The sequence below is a fragment of the Mesoplodon mirus genome, assembly GCF_964341445.2.
Source record: "Mesoplodon mirus genome assembly, chromosome: 4".
NCBI lineage: Eukaryota > Metazoa > Chordata > Mammalia > Artiodactyla > Ziphiidae > Mesoplodon > Mesoplodon mirus.
The window spans coordinates 84,676,931-84,694,148 of record NC_138979.1 but is presented as its reverse complement, the minus strand read 5'-3'; the positions used below and the strand labels follow the sequence as shown (position 1 = coordinate 84,694,148).

The following is a 17,218-nucleotide window of genomic DNA, read 5'->3' as shown; positions in this document are numbered from 1 at the left end:
TCACATACTGCAGGGATCCTCCTCAAGGAATTTGAGTACCAGCCAATGACGAAAAGATGTCAGTGGAATTACAAAGCCCTTAACTGAGAACTGAGGGTCTTGAGATGGAGGGAAGTAGCATTATTCCACATAGATCAGTCTCTATTTTTTTAAAAAATATTTATTTATTTATTTATTTTGGCTGCGTCAGGTCTTAGTTGTGGCGTGCAGACCCCTTGTTGCAGTGTGCGGGCTTCTCTCTAGTTGTGGCGCGTGGTAGATCAGTTCCTATATTTGTTCATCTGAGTATGCTAAATAAAACTCTCATTCAAAATAAAAATGAAAAAGGAAAAACAAAAAAAAGAAAAGTAGGAGAGGATGGTGGTGATGTTGCAAAAAAATTTTTTAAGGAAAATTTCAAGGAGGGAGTATCAATTATATCAAGTAAAATTACTGAAAAGAAAGTTGGATTTAACTCTTAAAAGTTCTTTGGTGGTAACCTTTTCATAAGGACAATTTAAGAGTCATAACATCTACTTTTTACATGAGTGGTACTTCTGATGTCCAAATATGGAAAAATCATCACATCTACCAAGGTCCTACCTAAGTTTTTCATAACAGCGGCAGCTGCCCACGCAGGGTCAGCAAAAACAGTCTGGCCTGGTGAGTACGCTTGCCCGCGTTTTTCCAGAGTTGTCAAAACCTGGGAGTGGGACTTCCCTGGTGGTCTAGTGGTTAAGACTTCTTGCTTCCACTGCAGGGGGCATGGGTTTGATCCCTGGGGAACTAAGATCCTACATGCCGCTCGGTGTGGCCACAAAAACAAAAACAAAACAAAAAACCTGGGAGTCAACTGTGAGGAATTAAATCCTGCTTAGTTGGAGAAAATTAACTGATCTTTTCATTTTCTTTATAGGAACTTTCATACTTTAGAACATATTATCAATCATCAGAATTCTTTGTTTTTTTTCTGGTTGAAATAGGATTGTTGTTTGTTTCAATTACTTTCTGACGTCACTGTTTCATCTATCCCTTTTATGCCTTTATTCAAATGTGTATAGAAATACAGGCAAATACCAAGAAAAACAGATTTGAGGAAGGTTATTCTGTGAAATAACCTGACTGTAATCACATATAACACATCAACCCAAATAATACAGACTTCATGTAAACAATGCAACTGTTTGAGAGGTTCCCCAAACCACACCAGGTTCGGCTCTTCCATAGAACTCCCAGGACTCAGCATGTGGTTGTACTCATGCTTGTGATTTATTACAGTGAAGGAATACCAAGCAAACTCAGCAAAGGGAAAAGGCGCACGGTGCGAAGTCTGAAGGAAACCAGGCGCGAGCTTGCACGTGTCCTCTCCCTGTGGAGTTACTGCATGTGCTTCATTCCCCCAGCATCAGATTATGACAACACATGTGAAATGTTGTCCAGCAGTACCAGAGTCTCTCCCTCCCTCCTTCCCTCCCTCTCTTTTTTTGTTCATCAGCTTAAGAAACAATGACATATGCCTTACAAGCTGAAAAAGCATGATTTCTATAATCATTTGCCACATAATGGGAAGGGTTGAGAAAAATGACATCCCTCACTACTACACAGCACTAACTGTTTGGACCATGCTGCTCTATGTGGTGGTGGGTCCAGATAGACTCTCGAGCAATGGAAGGAGACAGTCTCAAGAGATTATACTTTTAAAATGTATATATATTGAAAACTTTAAAAAAATTCAACTTCTCCATCCTCACCATCCAGTTGACCCCATTTACCCTCCCCCACCTCCCTTTCAGGAGATTATCCTTTATAAAACTGGAACTACAAAGTCTTTCATGCTTATCTTGACATTGGAAATAGGGCCAGAAAGAGTTTGTTTCCTGTGTTTTGCCATGCTCTAAAGTACAGCGCCTGTAGACCAGGCTTCCTTGTGACGGCATTTTCACCCTGAACTGAAGAACCGGAGAAGTTGTGTTACGTGATGGCAAAATACATGTATTCTGTATGCACTGCTCTGAGTGATGGAAGTCCAGAAATATCATGCCATTTAAGTTTGCTATTGTCAGTTTATGGTACTGATTCTACTAATGATACCATTTTCTGTCAGTCTCACAGTTTGGTTAGGATTATGGTCATTGTAAACAGCACTTTACTTTTAGGTAACAAATTTTGATAAATACTGTTCTTTTTTTTTGCATATGATAAATGTAAAGGAGGGGAAATGGCTCTCATGCATAATTGCCTAGCAGTGGTATAATCAGCATTCACTCTAGTATACTGTCCAGGTGTGATTCCAAAGGAATATATTTTTTTAATTAATTAATTAATTAATTTTATTTTTGGCTGCGTTGAGTCTTCGTTGCTGCACGCAGGCTTTCTCTAGTTGCGGGAGTGGGGGCTACCCTTTTTTGCATCACGCGGGCTTCTCATCGTGGTGGCTTCTGTTGCGGAGCACAGGCTCTAGACGTGTAGGCTTCAGTAGCTGCAGCACGCGGGCTCAGTAGTTGTGGCTCGTGGGCTCTAGAGCTCAGGCTCAGTAGTGTGGCACACGAGCTTAGTTGCTCTGCGGCATGTGGGATCTTCCCGGACAAGGGCTCGAACACATGTCTCCTGCATTGGCAGGCAGATTCTCAACGACTGCACCCCCAGGGAAGCCCACAGAGGGATACTTTTTAAAAAAGCATCAGTCTTACACTTTTAATATTCTGTATTTTTCTATTGTTGATTTAAAATGTGTTTTACTTTTTCCTTTAACAGTGGTTAAGAATTCTGAAAAAGAGTCTTTAAGCAGGTAGGATTTTATGGATTTTTAAAACTTGTATGTTTAACTAAGGGAACATGGAGAAAAGAAACTAATGTTTGTTGAGTGTTCTACTCTGGGTTAGACACTGTATTACGTGCTTAAATTTGTTACATCATAGAGTCATCACAATCGCTTTACAAAGTAGCTGTGCTATATAGCTTACTTTAATTAATTAGGCAGCTGTGGTTTGGAGGGCTTGGTTAATTGACCCATGATTCCATAGACAACAAGTTGCTGACCTGTGATGTGACGGTCAGCCTCAGATCCACTCTCATGTCCTTCAGCAGAGATTGATAAGTACCCGTGTAGCACTGGGGTCAAGATACAGACCCAAATCAGATCAACTCAGAAAGTCAAATTTAGTTATGTACTAACTCTGATTTAGAGTTTTCCTAAGAAGCCTGGTTAGTCCAAGCCTTTGTCCTGATATATTTGACAATTGCAGTGGTAACTAGTACCTTGTATTTACCATTAAGGTGTTATGGCAGATCTCAGGTAGCTGAGGCCTCAGAACCATAGGGTTTTATACAAGCAAGACCTCATTAGGCAGGTCTCCTTAGATATAACGATGTCTACTCTCCTTAAGGTGAATTAGTTTTCTATAAGAGAAGAGTATCTGCCTATAGACCATGTTATGTTAATTAAATTCAACATCTACATAGAGCATCTGTCTAGTTGATTTCTCTACTTACTGCCTTCCCAGTCTGGTTTTGGTTTTCCCTTCAGGGTAGTACCCTTGCCTGGTTCTCTGAAGTTTTTTTTTTTTTTTTCCTAGAGTCTTTTTTCTTTTCTTTTTTTTTTTTTTAAAAATACATTTGGTTATTTGTTTATTTTTGGCTGCATTGGGTCTTCATTGCTGCACGTGGGCTTTCTCTAGTTGCGGCGAGCAGGGGCTACTCTTCGTTGTGGTGCACGGGCTTCTCATTGCAGTGGCTTCTCTTGTTGCAGAGTGCTCGGGCTTCAGTAGTTGTGGCACGTGGGCTCAGTAGCTGTGGCTCATGGGCTCTAGAGCACAGGCTCAATAGTGTGGCGCACAGGCTTAGTTGCTCTGGGGTATGTGGGATCTTCCCAGACCAGGGCTCGAACCCGTGTCCACTGCATTGGCAGGCGGATTCTTAACTACTGTGCCACCAGGGAAGTCCCGAGCCCATCCTTGATTCAGGAACCATTGCCTTCACAGGCTGAAATCTTAAAGGTTGGAGACTGCCATTGAGCAGGCCTCAGGGGTGAGGCACAGGGGTGATTTGGGAGGGGAGCCTATAGGAAGGAAGATATTTAGGCAGTACATAGGGAAAGAGAGGCACAGCTGCCAGGATTCTGTTTCTACAGTACTGTCTCTGCTTGGGGATCTGAGTGCCTATGAGGGTTTTTAAGAGCTAGCTATTCATGTGGACCTGAATAAGGCAGGACCTGTATAGGAAAACTAAGTAGACTTTATAATTTTTAATGTTTTAATCTCTCTGGGAATGGTTTAACATATAAATTAGACATATAAATTTGTTCTTTGACTTTTGTACATTTAACTCTCAAAAATTTCAGGGGACTCCCTGTACTGTTTAGAGTAAAGGGAAGGAATGGGGCCTTCTTTTTTTTTTTTTTAATACATTTATTTATTTATTTATTTAATTTTTGGCTTCATTGCTGCGCACGGGCTTTCTCTAGTTGCGGTGAGTGGGGGCTATTCTTCGTTGCGGTGCACGGGCTTCACATTGTGGTGGCTTTTCTTGTTGCGGAGCATGGGCTCTAGGCATGCGGGCTTCAGTAGTGGTGGCATGTGGGCTCAGTAGTTGTGGCTCGCCGGCGCTAGAGTGAAAGCTCAATAGTTGTGGTGCACGGGCTTAGCTGCTCCGTGGAATGTGGGATCTTCCCAGACCAGGGCTTGAAGCTGTGTCCCCTGCATTGGCAGGTGGATTCTTAACCCCCTGTGCCATTGGGATAGCCCGGGAGCCTTCTTTAATAAGTGGTTTCCCTGCTGGAGAACCAAGACTGCCATTTTTGATGGACACAGATTACTCTTTGAACCAGGCACGGACAATGGAGAAGGAACAGCATATCCTTCTACTTTGTTTTAGGTCATCAGGTTTGTTCCAGTTCTGGTAAACAAAAGTTATGTTACCCATTAATTGGGTTTTCAGTTCAGGTTTTAGGACTTTTGGTGAAAACAAATTATTCTTAGGCTCTGCCAGTATACTGGCTGTCACCCTTTGTTATGGGAACTAAGAATGGGTCTTAGCTAGATATTTCATAGGTTGGGAGAGATGGAAGCAGAAATAGGTAACTAAAAGCTTTTCCAAAACAGAGGCCACATTTTAATGATGTCAGAAAACATCATTTAATATATAGATAACCAACCTTTCACTTGATTTTGTTTGTTTGTTTTCGGTTAAAGAAATGAAGTCACTCATTTTTGTTATATATTTTTGCTCTGAAGCCTTTCCAACAAACCTGGTGTTGATGATTCATGGCCTACATCAGATGATGAAGACTTAGATTTTGATACCAAGGTAAAGTTCTCTCCTGTGAAATTAGTTTTCCTGCTTTGAATTTAGTTTTGTGTAGTATTAACTTTTAAAGTTTAGCAGTGGTCTACCTCTCATTGTTTTATGTTTGTAGTAGAAAGTTGGTCAGAGCAAACCATTTTATAAAAATATGACTAGTTGAATTTTTTTTTTTACTTTGCTAAATACTGAAGGTCGGGGCTGAAGAGGAAATGGGCTGGGAAGTAGATAGTGAGAGGAAAAGTGTATTGGGAAGCACTTTCCCACAAGGGAGGAAATACGAAATTTGGTCAAGGATAAGGATTCTTACTGTGACTTTTCAACCATACTGACGTGATTTATATATACTCATGCTTAAATGAAATCTTTAGTGGATACAGTTACTTACTGTAATAATCATAGAATTTTCCTGGGGCCTTTCAGTTCCAAAACTATGTAGCATATATCATCTAGTTCTTTTTTCTTGGACAATTTTTATTTTGGTATCATAGAGTTGTTAGGAGAGAGCTTTTTTTTTCTCTGTTTCTGTCTTTGGTTCTGCATTAAGCCTAAAATAACAGTCGAAATTATGGAAATTTAGAAATTAAAATTCTGTTTCTCAAAATCCATATTATGAAGGGATTTCGCTGTGTTTTCTGAAGCATTCCATTAAGCGTATATTCAGGGAATTCCCTGGTTGTCCAGTGGTTAGGACTCCACGCTCTCACTGCCAAGGACCCAGGTTCAATCCCTGGTCGGGGAATTAAGATCCCACAAGCAGTGCAGGATCTTATTTCCCCGACCAGGGGTTGAACCCATGCCCACTGCAGTGGAAGCATGGAGTTTTAACCACTGGATCGCCAGGGAATTCCCAATACTTCTTATTCTTAAAGCTCTTGTTTTCTTCTCTAGAATGTCCTGAAACCAAGCTTAACAAACCTAATGAGTGCTTTTCAGCAATCCAAGGAAAACAGTAAGTTATTTGAAGACTATCCTTCTTGTGTTATTCACTGATTTGAAATTATGGATGTTCTCATGCACTCCACCTTGTTTTCACTATAGTAGAAGCAAAATGTGGCATCGTGAGACCAGAAGAGAGAACCTTCTTTGAGCACAATAGTTCTAATAGTGGAAATGAAGATGTGGTCAAAACCTTTCCCAAACCATCAATCCAGGGCGTCTCTCATCCTGCTTTCCCATCACCTGAACCTCTCCCAAAACCTCTCAAGTCTTTAGCAGGCCTTGGTCTTACAAAGGTAAGTTGTTCTGTTTTGTTTTTAACTTTTTTTTCTGTGCTTTTTCACATACCAGCCCCCTGATTCTTACAGTGATGAAAAGGATCCCTTACAGAAATGGAATTCCTCAAGATCATGATAGAAAACAGTGTAATATATGTAACAAGAGCAATATATGTGCAGGATTGAGATTTATGAACGTTGGTGGCAGTAAACCATTCTGAAGTATGCCATTATGAAAGGAAAGAATGAGAAAGCAACTAGAAAGAACAACTAGATGAATATGAAAATGGGGAGGGGGATGAAGGGGAATAATTCATTTAAGAAGGACAAGATGAATTTAAAGATTGAATGAGGGTCAAGATGAGAGAGATTATTATACAAACAACAGAAATAGTGGGGTTAAGTGTGAGCAGGAACTCTATATTATAAAATATGATAGAAATTATATCAAATTCAAATTAACAAGAGAAAATCAGGTCATGGGAAAAAATGCTCATACTCTTTTGAATGACATATAGTTGATTTTTATGAAGAACTGAAAGAGAATTTGATCCTTACCTTTTTTTGGTTGTTGTTGTTTTTTAATTGAAGTGTAATTGATTTACAATACTGTGTTAGTTTCAGGTGTACAGCAAAATGACTTGGTTATACATATATATGTATATATCTATATTCTTTTCAATTCTTTTCCATTATAGTTGATTACAAGGTATTGAATATAGTTCCATGTGGAAGTTAGTTTTAATTTGAAGTTTTTTCCTTTTTAAAAAATTCTCACTTTTAAATTAATAAGGTTATGTCTTATATTTAATCTAGCAAAACCTTTGTTCATAGATAATGCAAGAAGAGCTCTGTTTTAGGCCTTATCAGATTTATTATGAATTAAGAATTTGGGGCCCTTCTGTTTCTTGTGGTTTCTTACTTACTGTTTGGTATATACTTAACTAATTTATCTTACTATTTGGAATCATCTTGGTAGGTGTTTTAGATCTTTTTGAGAATAAACAGAGAGGAAGTAAATAAGTATTTTATCTAGTCTTTCACTAAGATTATAATTTCTAATTGTGTAAATGAGGTTCTTAATTTCAAGTCATGAAATGAGAAAATTTTAAACTGCAACAGTCTTAAAGAAAAAAATATAGAAATCATTTTTTCTGGAGAGATTCTGATTTATCTTTTCCTAGTAATATCTGCACATAATGGGCACATATACACACATCAAATGAATGAAAGCACAATTTATGATTTTTTTCTAATATAAACTACTTGTTATTATAAAATAATAAGGAAGGAAAAATTACCAGCAGAGTGTACAAAATTATCTTTGCAAGATAATTTTTTACTTTTTAAAATATCTCCAGCAGTAGGTACATTTCATGTTATTCTTGAGAAACTTTATTAACTTCAGTATTTATGGTTAAACTAGCATGTAAATATTTTGTTATACAAGTTAAACTAACATGTAAATTTTTTCATATCTAAAACCCAGGAATCCTGGTTACTTGATTTTTTAGTCGCTTTGTTCTTCCCTCATGTGAATATTGGGTCCTGTTTGTTAATCATAGATGTATCTGAGAACTTTTAAATCTCCAACTTGGATAATCATAGTTTTACTAATTTTTTTTAGTTCTATATCATTTCCCCAATCTTTAACTGCCATTCTATAAGGCGTAGATAGTAAGAGTTATTAGCGTGCTGTTCACAGGTGAATAAGGAAACCATGTGAATTTTAAAATAGGGTTTTATATTTCTTCCATACATCATAGTAGTACTTAAAAATGCCTCATAATTCCATAATCACATAAACATTCTCTTCTACAATTTCAAACTTATGTTTTACGATTAATTTTTGAAAAGGAGTTTTCCTGTAGTCTCTTGAGTTGGTGTTTTACAATTAAATCTTTTCATTACACTTAAAAATGCTTATTGCTATAATATCCCAGAAATGAATATTTGTGCATATTCATGAAAGTGTATATTTTTATCCTTAAACAAATGTTGCAATATATAATCGAAAAATTGAATCTCATAGTTTTCTTCCCCAGTCTTGTTTATATTTTCAAAAGTTCAGAACTCTGCATAGGTTTGCATCATTTAATTATACCAGGTTAGTATATTTTACAGATATTTATCTTAACATCATATGCTTTTCCTGAATAAGTTTATCTATTACTAATCCAAATGCATTTATCCAAATCTTTCCTCTAAGTCCCCTGGGTGCCTCAAATTTGTTATGCCCCAAACTGAAGACATTGTCCCTGATGCTTTCCTCTTTCCTGACTCTTTGTAAGCTACTCTGTCATCTGTCTTCCCCATCCTAGTAGATAACATCACTGAAATACCAAAGCAGGAAAAATCCTGGACTCCATCCCTCCCTGAAATCACCACATCCTGTTGCTCATCAAGTTCAGTATTTTCTACCTGCTTACCATTTTTCATTTCCTATTACTTTCTCACTTATAATTTTGAAATGCTCTTTTCTAGTTTTGCTCCCCTGATGTTCATCTTTACGTTGCTGCCAGAGTGACCTTTCTAAAATATATTTGTGAAGATGTAACACCTCTACTTATGTAGTGGATCCCCATCACATGAAGGAGAAAGTTCATGTTCTAGGAGGACACTTGCTTTTTTTGGTTTGGCTCTGATCCTCCAGTTTTGTCTCTCCATACCATTCCCGGTAACTGTGTTCTAGTTTTCCACGTGACTTGTTATGTTGTTTCACGCCTCGTCCTTTTGCTCAGGCTGCCCTTTCTAGAATCCCCTTCACATCCCTGCTCTACACTGTGTGTGTCTTTTAAGACACAGACCTGTCTTTGCAGCATTTCCTGAGCTACCCAGATACAGCTGACTCCTCTTTCCTGTGTGCCCTTCCTGTACTCTGTTCACATCAGTTGTAGAGCTTTTGAATGATACTTTGCTGTTCTTACTTGTTTTCATGTAGCTCTACTTCTCCTGGACTACAGAGGAGAATCGGTCATCTATTTATATTTCCAGCTTTTCTCCCAGGATAGTGCCGATGATTTGATAGATCCAGTAAATGTTTGTGGTCTTACTGATTGATTGAATGACCAAATGAATGAATATGATGTTTTCTGGAATGAGGTGTTTGTTTTGTTTTGTTTTTATAGGAAGGAGCAACAAATCCAGAAATAGGAGTAAAAGAAAATGATACTGATATTGAAAGCACTCCACAAGAGCAAACAGATCATAACAATTTGACTTCTGTTGATGGAGCTCAGAAAAATAATAGGAGTGGTGAGTTAGTGAATATTTATGAATTTTTTTCTATGCTTAAAGGCTAGTCTAAAAACATCTAAAGTGTGTAGATCCAAATTTACTACCCGTTTCTTTCTTTTTATTTTTTCTGCGGTACGCGGGCTTCTCACTGCTGTGGCCTCTCCCTTTGCGGAGCACAGGCTACAGACGCACAGGCCCAGTGCCCACGGCTCACGGGCCCAGCAACTCTACGGCATGTGGGATCTTCCCGGACCGGGGCACAAACCAATATCCCCTGCGTCGGCAGGTGGGCTCTCAACCACTGCGCCACCAGGGAAGCCCTTTTTTTTTTTCTTTCCATTTCTTTTAAAGTATGTTTCTTTTGCTCTGTTTCCTCAGAAGTATCCCAACTACTACCAACTATTTTTCTTCCTAAGAATGCCTCAACCTTCTGAAATTCTTTTCTGCTACTTTATTTTATTTAAATATTTGTGGATGGAGATAGACATGTATGTATTTAAAATTCATAGCAGTAAATGTTCTCATTAATGTATCTTTGGCTGCACTCTACAGATATGATGTCAGCATTAGGATTAGGAGAAGAGGAAGGTATAGAATCACCTTGGGATTCTGAGGTACTGTCTTCTATTATTATTATTATTTTTTATTTTAAAATATAAACACTGAGTGATGTTAAAACATAAAAGGGGGGATGCTTTGACTTTATTTTCTCACCTTTGCATTTGCCCATCAAAGTTTTTCCTTATATATTTAACCTGTAATTAACTAAATAATTGTGTGCTAAGTATAATAACTACCACATAGTACGCTTTTGTTAATTTGCAAGATCCACCTAATGAAACCAGTGTAGCACAGAGAAAAAACCAAGGCTTAGAAGTCATAAGGAATCAGTTTAGGTTCTGAAGTTAAATTTATCTAAAAACTGAAGCATTATTCCAGGTCAGCCTATGGCCAAATGTATGTTTCTTTTTTCTTTTCTTTTTTTAAAAAATTTTTGTTGGAGTCTAGTTGATTTACAATGTTGTGTTACTTTCAGATATACAGCAAAGTGAATCAGTTATACATATATCCACTCTTTTTTCGATTCCTTCCCCATATAGGCCATTACAGAGTATTCAGTAGAGTTCTCTGTGCTATACAGGAGGTCCTTATTATTGATCTATTTTATATATAGTAGGGTGTATCTGTCAGTCCCAGTCTCCCAAGCAAATGTATGTTTCTTTGGTACATATGGATGTGTAAAACTCCTAGTGAGGTTCAGAGAGAAACAGGTTGAAATGTAGTTTTTTACCACTTAGACCTGAAAAAGATAGTGCCTGAGACTTGAAAGTATTAGTACATTTGGATTTTCAAATAGATCTGCAAGGAACGTTTCAAGAGAAGCAAAAGAATGGGGAATAATAAGTATGTGGCATTATAATAACAACAGTTAGGTTTAGCGATGTTTTAATAAGTACACACCATTTTGGATAAACTAGTGTGCGTTGAGTACCTTTATGGCAGCCATACTTGAAGTAACGTAAATATAAAGTAATGATGACCTGTTGTAAGGTGACAGCTATGGAAAGAGATAAGAAGGGCCTGATCTGTTAGACCTAGGCAGCTGCTGCAGTGATACAGCACTGTGTTTAAAGTCAAAAGACATGGTAGCATCCTGGTTCTGTCACGAGCTGTGGGATCTCGGAAAAACTTGTCTACCCTGGTTGAGCGTCAGTGACGTCCTTCGTAAAAATGGTACTGGTACCCACTTGTCAGGTAGGTGTAGGGAACAGATGTGGTAAGAGCTGTGAACACACCTTGTAAACTGTAAAGGGTGCTATAGAAATGTAAGACAAAAATGATCACAGTGGCAATTAGTGACTCACTAAATGCTGGGGCACTTTTTTAAAACCTGAAGGACAATAAAATGACAGTAGTGTTATGAATAGGAAAATTAGAACGGGCATGTGGATTTCTAGCTTGGGGTATGTTAAGTTTCTATAGACTGTTATCAGAGATCTCCTATAGGTATCAAGTGCTTTGGTACTTGAGGTCCTCTCGACATTTTAAATGTTTTGTTCTTAAATAAATTCCTGTTATTGAATACCAACTATATACTGGGCAGTTAGACACTGACTGTACCAATTGAGGGGTAAGGCTGTAGTGGTGGGAACATAAAACCCAACAGGAATCCTTTATAAGTCACTGTTAAGTCCTTCATGTAAAGAAAATGGAGAGAGCTTCCCTGGTGGCGCAGTGGTTGAGAGTCCACCTGCCGATGCAGGGGATACAGGTTCGTTCCCCGGTCCGGGAAGATCCCACGTACCGCAGACCGGCTGGGCTCGTGAGCCATGGCCGCTAAGCCTGCGCGTCCAGAGCCTGTGCTCCTCAACGGGAGAGGCCACAACAGTGAGAGACAAAGAAAATGGAGAATGTTACGTTAGACAACATTGAGAGAGTTTGTAGTTAGGATGGGGATGGGAGTGGGAGTGGAATTTAGGTAGTCAGAAAAGATCTGCATGTGAGAAAAGCTACCAAGGGGAGGATGGGAAAGAGCCAGTCATGTCAGGGTCCAGGAGAGGGACATTCTGGACAAAGAGAGCAGCGGATCCCATCATTACACTCTCGCATCTTGGAAGGACCAGGAAACAGGTAGTGGGGTAACTGTCCTTACAATCACTTTTATCATTGTTGTTGTATGTAGAAAATAAAATGTGCATAAGAAAAGCTTGGCACATTTAGATGCTTAATAAATAAATGTTCTTATTCTTCCCTTATTAAAGCTTGCTGTACTTTTTTGAAGAGTTGCATAACTATATTTAAATTTTCTCCTATTATTTAAACATAACAGTTTTTATTGCTACTTCGCTATTTTATTCAACTATTTTTCCTATTAATAAAAATTTTATCAAATTACAGATTCTTATAAGCCCTTGTTTACCTAAATGAAGCAGCTTCTACAGTGTTCTGTTTATGCTCAACATGAAATACTTCATGGTTTATTTTCATGCCAAGTATATTAATTTAATACTAAAAAATTTCTGTCTTTAGAAATATTTTAAATTTATAGCAAGGGTACTTATTAAAGCATTTATTTAAACACATATTTTTTAAAAATACTCTCTTCTTTTGACAATGAATGTAAAGTAGAGTTAGGTGTTTTGAAGTTAATTCTTTGCTGAAATGTGCCTGTAAGTCAGGCACATTTTTTGTCTGTGAAAATAATTCCTCTGGCTTTCCATGCTCAGTTTACAGAGTCAGTAGCCAAATGAGGATAAAAGATAGACTTGATCTAGAGAGTGTATATGAAGTTTTCTATTTCAGTGTTTGGGTTTTCAATGCATGCTTCTCTTATTTTTAAATCTAATTGCTTGTAAAGTAGGAAATTTTTAAAAAGTAGGGTATTTCCAGCTATTAGAAGGGGATTAGGAAAGCTTTATGCAACTCATTATTAATATCAATTTTAACAGAGTATCTCTGAGAGACTTCCAGAGAAGTATGTTGATCATTTATCTGGAGCTGCAGGTCAAAGAGGAAAAAATATATTAAATGGACAAGTAGAAGGTAAGAACTATATTTTTATGAAAAAGTCATTTGACAGCATGTTGATTTAAAATGGGAATTCTGATATATTCTAATAGCCAAAGAAAATCACCTGTCGGTTAAGAGGAAGTATCATTCCTCACACTGATTTCAAGTTGAACTGAGCCTGTCTCATTCTGGAAAAGAAGTGCTGTATCAGAAGAACTAAGCAGCTACATCTTTTTTTCTTGTCAAAAATCCATCAGCAGTTTTTAGGCAGTTTTTATTTGGCCAAAAAGCAGTGCTTGAATACCTAACTGTGTGGTGTGTTCTATTTAAGCTCTGAGTGTCCAGATGTTCTTTTGTAGACAACATGCCATGATATAATCATCTATCTCCATGTCTGTTACCAAGTTACACTGTGAAGTGTGCCACCCTTTTGAGGTGGTCCTCAAAGACACAGTTTGCTTGTTGTTTAACCAAGTGTCCTAAAGCATGTACCTGAAGTTATATCATTTTTTATTCTAAAAAGCTACGCAGCTTATATTCTGAAAACTATTAAAAAAACATAACACTGTTGATGCAAAAAAAAAAAAGGAAAATCACCTGTCAAATGCATAGTGAGGAAAAAGATGAGAAAAGGAGGGAAGCTGTGTATCTTATCTGGTGTCAGCCACAGATTAAATTGAGAGTCCCCTTTAAGGAGCTAAATTATTAGTTCCGTTTCAAGGTACTCTACAACCTAAGGAAAGTCGGGAAATGAGGAAGAGGAAAGAAGGACTAAAGAATGAGAGAGGCAGAGGTTACAGGGAGTAAATGAAGGAAAAGGAAGCAGGGGTCTGTGGAGGACGGGGGCAAAGTAAAATAGGTCTTTAGAAAAGGGAAGAGAAGAGTATTTGAAACGTGAGACAAATTTGAAGTGAGCTTCCAGCACCGAAACTTGTCAGAGACGAACAGCAAAGCTTTCCCACTCTTACTGTGGGAATGTAGAAGCAGACTGATAGGCCAGAGTTTCTCAAATTTTAATTAGTCCCCTGGGGACCTTGTGAAAAGTGCACATGCTGAGCAGCAGGTCTGGGATTGTGCATTTCTGACAAGCTCTCAGAGTAGCAAGGGTGTAGGCTTGCATTGAGAGAAATCTGGAAGAGGAGCCACTGGATAGTTCAAGACAGAACAGGATCAAGGAAGAGTATTATTTTGTTTTTCTTTCTGAGTGTGTTTATAGCCAGAGGGTAGCAAAGCGTTGAAGTAGAACTTATAGATGTAAGGTGCCACTGCTAAGCAAAGAGGAAAAAAGAAGTGGTGGGGATGATCCATAAAAAGAATGTCAAAGGGAGAGAATTAAGACCACAGATCCAGAGACTACCTTTGAAGAGGAAAGAATATAGTGAAAGGAAAGAGGGGGGAAAGAAGGGTGTTAGGGAGGTGATTGTGGAGGTGATGAGGAAACTTGAGAGAACTCTCGTTAGATGACTTCAGTGTATTTACACTGAAACAAGGTTAGGTCATTGCTGCTCCAGAGAATACTGGAAGCAGGAGTGGGTGCTAGAATTGAGGTAAACCCCAGCTCCTCCTTCTAACTATCAGGCATCAAAGATATATGTTGTGTTGGTATGTGTTATTCAAATGAGATTAATTTGAATATGGAAGCATTGGCTGTTTTTTGTTTTTTTAAGATAGGTTTGTGGTTTTTTTTTTTTGGCTGCTTGGCTTGGCATGTGGGATCTTAATTTCCCCGACCAGGGATTGAACCCGTGCCTCCTGCAGTAGAAGCATGGGGTCTTCACCACTGGACCGCCAGGGGAGTCCCTAAGATAGCTAATTTTTTGATGATAATTGTTTCACAAAAATCCTTTTAAACATTAGCATGATATACTGAACCAAACTAATTTTGGAAACAAAAGAAATTAATAGGGTTCATTCCCTAAATGCTAGAATTGTTATTTTCAGTAAATACTACACTGATTTTGAAATATGAAAGATTTTTAATATCTAATAATTCTGTGGCAGTAAAATTTACTTTTTCCCTTTTGATAATCGTACTTCGATGTTGAAAACTTATAATACGTTATTTCTTAGATGTGCCTTATATACCTTCTTGCATGAGTGGATCGAGAAACTTTAAGATGACTAAACTAGAGGATCCAAGAAATGTAGGCATACCAGTAGCCCACATGGGTATGGAAAAACATGAATATTTTTATGAACTATTATTCTACAAGTGTATATCCAAGCTGATCAGTTCATAACCCTTTCTCTGATGAGAAATGAATTATACATTCAACTGAACTGTCATCCCAACTGTGCACTTCCTAAATTACAGGACAAACTGAAGAACATGATAAATACCTGTAGTATAACGGTGTAAATGATGCTGCTGTATTGCATTCAAGATGTGCTGTTGCATTTTACCATCAGCTTTCACATTTACCTTCTCGGGGTCATGATTTGTTGCTCTGATTAAAGATCACTTTTCTCCTCATCAATCAGCATGTTCACATTGGTACATGTGCATTTTTCTATTTTATAAAGGCTTTTGGAACATAATCTTCCTTTTGAAATCTTAACTGCATGTTTTGTTAAACCTGTACTCCTATTTTTTCTTCAGTATCTATAGTGGATTCATATGTCTGTCTTGTTGCAGTCCTAACTTCCCCCAAGAAACAAAACACCAAAACCTAAAGTATTCACTGCCAAGGCCAAGCATGAGGGTTCTGCTCAGTACTAACTGCATGAATATATAGTTGGCTTTCATAGTTACGTGTAATTGATTCTATGTCCCTTTTGCCTTTTAGATTCTCCTGAAAAATATCCTCACTTGAAGGTAAAAACTTATATTTTTGTCTTGAATTATTAACTACAGATTGTATCAAATGTACATTATTTATTAATCAACTTGTTTCAAAACCCATTCAGCCTGCAGTTGGAGTGAAAGATTCTGTTCCTAATAAAGCAGTAGGAATGAAGGATTTACAAACAGCCAGATCAGGTAAATTTTGCAGTGCAAATTTCACTCTGGAAAGAGGTACACTAAAATATTTGAAACGCTCACAGCCTTCATATTCCTAATTCTTTTTTCTTTTGTTTTTGCAAGTTTAATTGAAGGATTTGACATAAATAAGGCACATGTTATTGTTGGTATCCATGTTTTGAAAAAAAGATATTTACAAGCATAAGAAAAAGATATTTTTAAAATGTAAGCTTTAACTCAGATGTTTCTATGTACGTTTCAATACCCTAAAGTTCTCAGTTAGGAATCTCTGTACTTCTTAGGGATTCTCAGAGGTTAATTATTAGATTCTAAGATTTTTCCAGTTTTATAAAATGCTTATTTGAATTCTGACCTTAACCTAGAGTAAAGCTTCACTTGCTAACATGTCAATTGTATTTCAAATTTAATTATTTCATTTTAGTGGTGTTACACGGATGAGCTTAAACCAACCAGATGTTTTGATTAGCAGACTCTGTGTGTGTGTGTGTGTGTGTGTGTGCGTGTGTGTGGTCTTTGATTATTAAAAGTGGGGGAAAGTAATCATACCTTAATGACGATTTGATAGACACAATCTTGTAAAACAGTAATTCTGAACGTTTTGGGCTTTAAGATCCTTTTATTTATTTGTTTGTTATTTTTTATGATGCAGATATATAGGATCCTTTTATACTTTTAAAAATTATTGAGAATCCCAAGGAACTTTTGTTTAAGTAGGTTGTATCTACTGATGTTTACTGTATTGGAAAATAAAACTGAAAAATTTAAAATACAAACACACACTCATACATTCTATTAGCCATTAGAAGTATGACGTTATCACATATCTTGTCTCTGGAAAACTGCTCTGTACACTTAAAACAGAATGAGAATGGAAATAACGTTTACTGTTATTGTGAAAATAGTTTTGACCTCTTGGACCCCTTGAACGGTTGAGTCTTGGGACTCCAGGGATGCTCAGGTGACACTTGAGAACCACTGTTTTAAACCATTTACA

General features: G+C 37.5%; 1 protein-coding gene across 1 annotated transcript in view; it reads left to right on the top strand.

Moving 5' to 3' along the window:
• The window catches only part of LOC309801973 (ankyrin repeat domain-containing protein 26-like), a 78,861-nt gene that overhangs the window by 20,033 nt on the left and 41,610 nt on the right, over nt 1-17,218 (top strand). Inside the window, exons 7-16 of the mRNA XM_082617128.1 lie at nt 2,734-2,767; nt 5,211-5,283; nt 6,169-6,229; nt 6,319-6,512; nt 9,623-9,749; nt 10,284-10,345; nt 13,181-13,274; nt 15,312-15,410; nt 16,028-16,056; nt 16,149-16,221. Coding sequence (XP_082473254.1) covers nt 2,734-2,767; nt 5,211-5,283; nt 6,169-6,229; nt 6,319-6,512; nt 9,623-9,749; nt 10,284-10,345; nt 13,181-13,274; nt 15,312-15,410; nt 16,028-16,056; nt 16,149-16,221 — 846 coding nt within the window. The remainder of the gene's footprint in view (nt 1-2,733; nt 2,768-5,210; nt 5,284-6,168; nt 6,230-6,318; nt 6,513-9,622; nt 9,750-10,283; nt 10,346-13,180; nt 13,275-15,311; nt 15,411-16,027; nt 16,057-16,148; nt 16,222-17,218) is intronic.